The 4,058-nt window shown below is 71.6% G+C and overlaps 1 protein-coding gene across 1 annotated transcript; it reads right to left on the reverse strand.

Moving 5' to 3' along the window:
* Window positions 1–464: 464 nt before the first annotated feature.
* CDC6 (cell division cycle 6) lies at window positions 465–3,335 on the reverse strand. Its single transcript, XM_026041418.1, has 11 exons — window positions 3,113–3,335; window positions 2,792–3,013; window positions 2,507–2,706; window positions 1,998–2,164; window positions 1,782–1,888; window positions 1,570–1,709; window positions 1,349–1,449; window positions 1,144–1,208; window positions 846–1,054; window positions 629–769; window positions 465–554 (listed from the first exon to the last, which is right to left on the reverse strand). Exons 1-11 carry the CDS (start codon window positions 3,333–3,335, stop codon window positions 465–467), a joined length of 1,665 nt encoding a protein of 554 aa, XP_025897203.1.
* Window positions 3,336–4,058: the final 723 nt, after the last annotated feature.

A 4,058-nucleotide genomic window follows, 5' to 3' on the forward strand; every position in this document is an offset into this window, starting at 1 on the left:
CCCCCCGGGACCGCGGCGCCAGCCCTGGTAGATGGGGGAGGACAAGGGGACAGGGGAGACATGTGCCCATGCCAGGGCCCAGGAGAGATGCTGGGGGCCCCGGAGAGATGCTTGGCACAAACGGGGAATGGGTGGGAGATGAAGTTGGGTCATTGAGCCCAGGACGCAGGGAGGGCGGTAGGGGGGACAAGGCCGTGGGATGTGACCCGTGTGTGGGGACACGCGGGATGTGAGCGGTGCGGCCGCAGCAGCCGCCGAGCGGGATGGAGGCGGCTCCTTGTTTCYGAACGAGAAACTTTATTAGGGCTGCGATAGGCGGGGGCGGCCCGGCCCTTCCCGCTCCCTCCTCGGGGCTCGCCGAGCACCGGGCAGAGCGGCAGCTGCCATCGCGCCCGCCAAATTATTAAAATACAATAAAATATAATATATACACATGCAGGGGGGGTGGGGAGAGGGCGCTGGCGCTAGGGCAGCCCCTGTGCCAGGACGGACCCCACCAGCGCCGCGTCCTGCAGCGTCTGCTCCAGCTCCCGCGGCTGCAGCTTCAGCGAGACCTGCGGAGACCCCCGAGCAGCTCAGCACCTGCCACCCCCGATGCCACCCCCTGTCCCCACCGCCGTGTCCCCACCTTGGCGAGCCGGGCGTCCTTGGCGCGCTTCAGCTCGAGGACGCCGCGCGCCTCGAGGAGGGCGGCCAGCGCCAGGCACTCGGCCTGGCCGGCGGCCGCCAGTCGCTGCCTGCGGCAGACCTTGCTGTAGGTGTCGTGGAGCTGGGGACAGGGACGGGGGCGTCACAGCGGGGCGCTGGCACCGCGCCGGGGGGTCCCGCGGGCGCCACGGACTCACCTTGCCCAGCGTCACCTCCTTGGCGCCGAGGTGCCGCGCGAGCAGCAGCAGGGAGCAGAGCAGGAGCTTCTGCTGCAGCGGGAAGGAGTCGTGGGCGGCGCTGCCGCCGGGCGCCATGCGCTCGCCGTACACCTCGGCCAGCACCCGCGCCACCTGCGGCAGCCCCGCGCGGCCCGGCGGCCCCGCGGCCGCCCCTGCGGGACACGGAGCTTCGGTTGGGGGGCAGCCAGGGGGCCGCGCGGCCCCTCGGGGGCGGAGGGGACGGTGGCGCAGGCTGCGGCTCGCGGCTGCTACTCACCGGGGGGCAGCGGCTTGAGCACCGTCTGGCTCCTCGCGTCCCGCTCCACCAGCTCCACCGCCCGCCTGGGGGACAGAGGTGTCACCCTCTGCACAGCGGCCGGGACCCCCGATCCCCGGGGTTTGGAGCGCCCCAGCGGCCCCCAATGTCACCTCCCAGCCCAAAGCCGCGGCCAAACCGGGCACCTCCCGGAGGCGACACTGACCTGCAGATGTCCAGGGCCTTGCGGGCATCCCCGGACACAGCGGAGACCTTGCGGGCACAGAACTGCACAGCAGAACCATCCAGGACAGGGTCACCAGCCACCTGCGAGGGAGACGCAGCCGGTTGCACCGGAGCCCTCCCGCAGCCCCGGAACGGGCCGGGAGCCCCGGGAAGGGCCGATACCCCCAGGAAGAGCCGTTTCCCCGGGCCCAGGGCGCTCACCTGCCGCAGACGCTCCTGCAGGATGGCGACGAGCTGCTCGCGCGTGTAGGGCGCAAAGGGCAGCAGCCGGGGCCGGCAGCCCGGGCGGGCCTGCAGCCGCGCCAGCCCGCGCTCCGTCAGGTCCAGGGCATTGGCCATCCCTGCGGGCAGAGCGAGCTCAGCGCGCACCGGAGCGGGCGGACCAGCCCCGCGCGCCCCGCGCTGCCACCCACCGACGAGGACGAGGCGGGAGCCGGGCAGCCAGGGCCACTCGAACACGGTGTAGAGCACGTCCTGCCCCTTGCTGTCCAGCTGGTCCAGCTCATCCAGCACCAGGAGGCTGCGGAGGGAGCTCAGCTGCAGTGCCCAGAGCGGGCCGAGCGCCCCGGCTTTGTGCATCCAGGGAAAGCTCTTGTGGGGAGGGAACCACCCCCGCGCGGGCAACTCACACCATGGGCCCCTTGGCCGTCAGCTGCTGCTCCAGCTGGCGCGCGAGCTCGCGGGCGGGCGCGCGGGGCTGCAGGCCCAGCTGCGAGGCCACGGCCGCGAAGACGCCCTGCGAGCTGCTCAGTGACATGCAGTTGAGGACGACGGTTTTGCTGCTCGCCAGCTCGCCCTGCCACACGGGGACACGGGAGAGCTGCGGCGGCGGCGGCGGGACGCGCGGCACCTCGGCAGCCCCCGCTTCCCCCCACCCCAGCTGCACCGCTCATCACGGCGGACATCGTCTCGGGCACCGGACCCGACACGAAACCCGGCTGCGCAGCAGGAAGCAGCCCCGCGCCCTCCTGCTCCCCAAGCAGCGGAGCAGGAGCAAGAGGAAAAAGCCTCTCCAAAAGCCCAGGGCGCCGCAAGCTCCAGCTGCTCCAGACTCAGCAGAAATCTCCCTTCCCAGACAGGGAGACGGCGGCTGCTGACCGGAGGGGAAGCTCCAGCATTGGCAAAGGCCCCCGCGCACCTGGCAGTCCTGCAGGACCCGACTCACGCAGGCTGTTTTCCCCGTCCCGGGGGCTCCCGAGATGTAGAGGCTGCCGGGCCTCCCTGCGCACACGTGTTCCCGCAGGAAGCGCTTGATCTCGCTGGTCTCCCGCTCCCGCGCCAGGAGGCACTCGGGGACGGCTGTGTGCAGCAGGCGCTTCGCCTCCTGGAAGCGGGAGCCTGTGCCGGGAAACGGGAGTGTCGGAGGCGGCTCTGGCGCTGCAGGAAAGGGCATCGTAGCCCCTTTCCGTGCGCCGGAGCTCACCTTCCTGCCGGAAGAGCCGGGCGCGCTCCCGGGCTTGCTCCGAGCTCCGGGGGGTCTCCTGCCCCTGGCGCCGTGGGGACAGCGCCGGTTCACCCAGCTTCTCCGGGGACACAGGGACCGGCTGCTCCCCAAAGAGCAAACGACGGCCTCGGTTTTCCTTCCGGCTGCACTTGGAGGGGGAGCAGGTGGGAACGCACGGCACGTTGCACAGGTTGTCATCACCTGCGGGGGACGCAGGGGGTCAGAGGGATGGGGCAGAGCAGGGCCAGGGGACATGGCGAGGGCCGGGGACGCCATGCTCAGCCCCGCCGCAGGGCTCACCCAGGCGCTTGCGGGGGCTCAGCGGCAGCACCGGGCTCCGCGGCGAGAGCGGGGCTGCGGGGCAGGGCGCCAGCCGCACGGCGCAGGGGTTGGCGGTGGCATCGGCGCTGACGTTGGTGGCATCGGGGGTGCCCGCGGCGCGGTGGCTCTTGGCGGGCAGCCGGGCGCTCTTGCGGCGGGGGAAGTCGATGGCCGCCTGGCTGCGTGTCCTGGTGCTCGGCATGGTGGCGTCTGCAGGACAAGGGGGACTGGTGGATGTGGGGGGCCTACAGAGCCGTGGGGCACTGCCCCCCCTCCAGCTGCCCCATATCTCCCCCTCAGGTTCCTCCCTGCCCCACATCCCTGGCTAATTTCCCTTGGTCTCTACCTCCTTCCACCTATGGGGCACCCTCGCCCCATAGCCACACGTGCCCCCTGCCTAGCACCCCCAGCCCTGCCCCCAGCATCCCCAGCTCTTGCCCCATAGCCCAAGGTCGCTGCTGCCTTTCTCTCCCCACCCCAGACCCCTCCATCCCTGCCTCACATGTTCCAGCTCCTGCCCCACGTCGCTGCCCCCAGCCCCGCTCTGATAACCCCAACACTGTCCCACAAGATCCAGGCTCCTGCCGCCCCCCCAGCCTGCCCCATAGCCCAGGTCCCCCCGGTCCAGGTCCCCCCATGTCCCGCCACAACCACTCACCTTCTCGCGCCAATTCTGCAGCCGCTCCGCACTTCCCGCCACCAAGCCGGCCAGGCCCCGCCTCCGCCCCCTCATTGGCTGCGCCGCCCGCCGCGGTGGCCAATCACACAGCTCCGCGCCAAATCCTGCCGCGGGAAGGGGGCGGGGCCCTCCAGAACAGCCAATGGGAACCGAGAAGCGCGAGGCGTGCCGGGAGCTGTAGTCCGGCGTGCGAGGCATGCCGGGAGCCGTAGTACGGCCTGTGGTCGCGGGAAATTGTGGCCACGC

Source organism: Nothoprocta perdicaria, unplaced genomic scaffold (genome assembly GCF_003342845.1).
Source record: "Nothoprocta perdicaria isolate Ctin4 unplaced genomic scaffold, notPer1 scaffold_283, whole genome shotgun sequence".
In the NCBI taxonomy this organism is placed as follows: domain Eukaryota; kingdom Metazoa; phylum Chordata; class Aves; order Tinamiformes; family Tinamidae; genus Nothoprocta; species Nothoprocta perdicaria.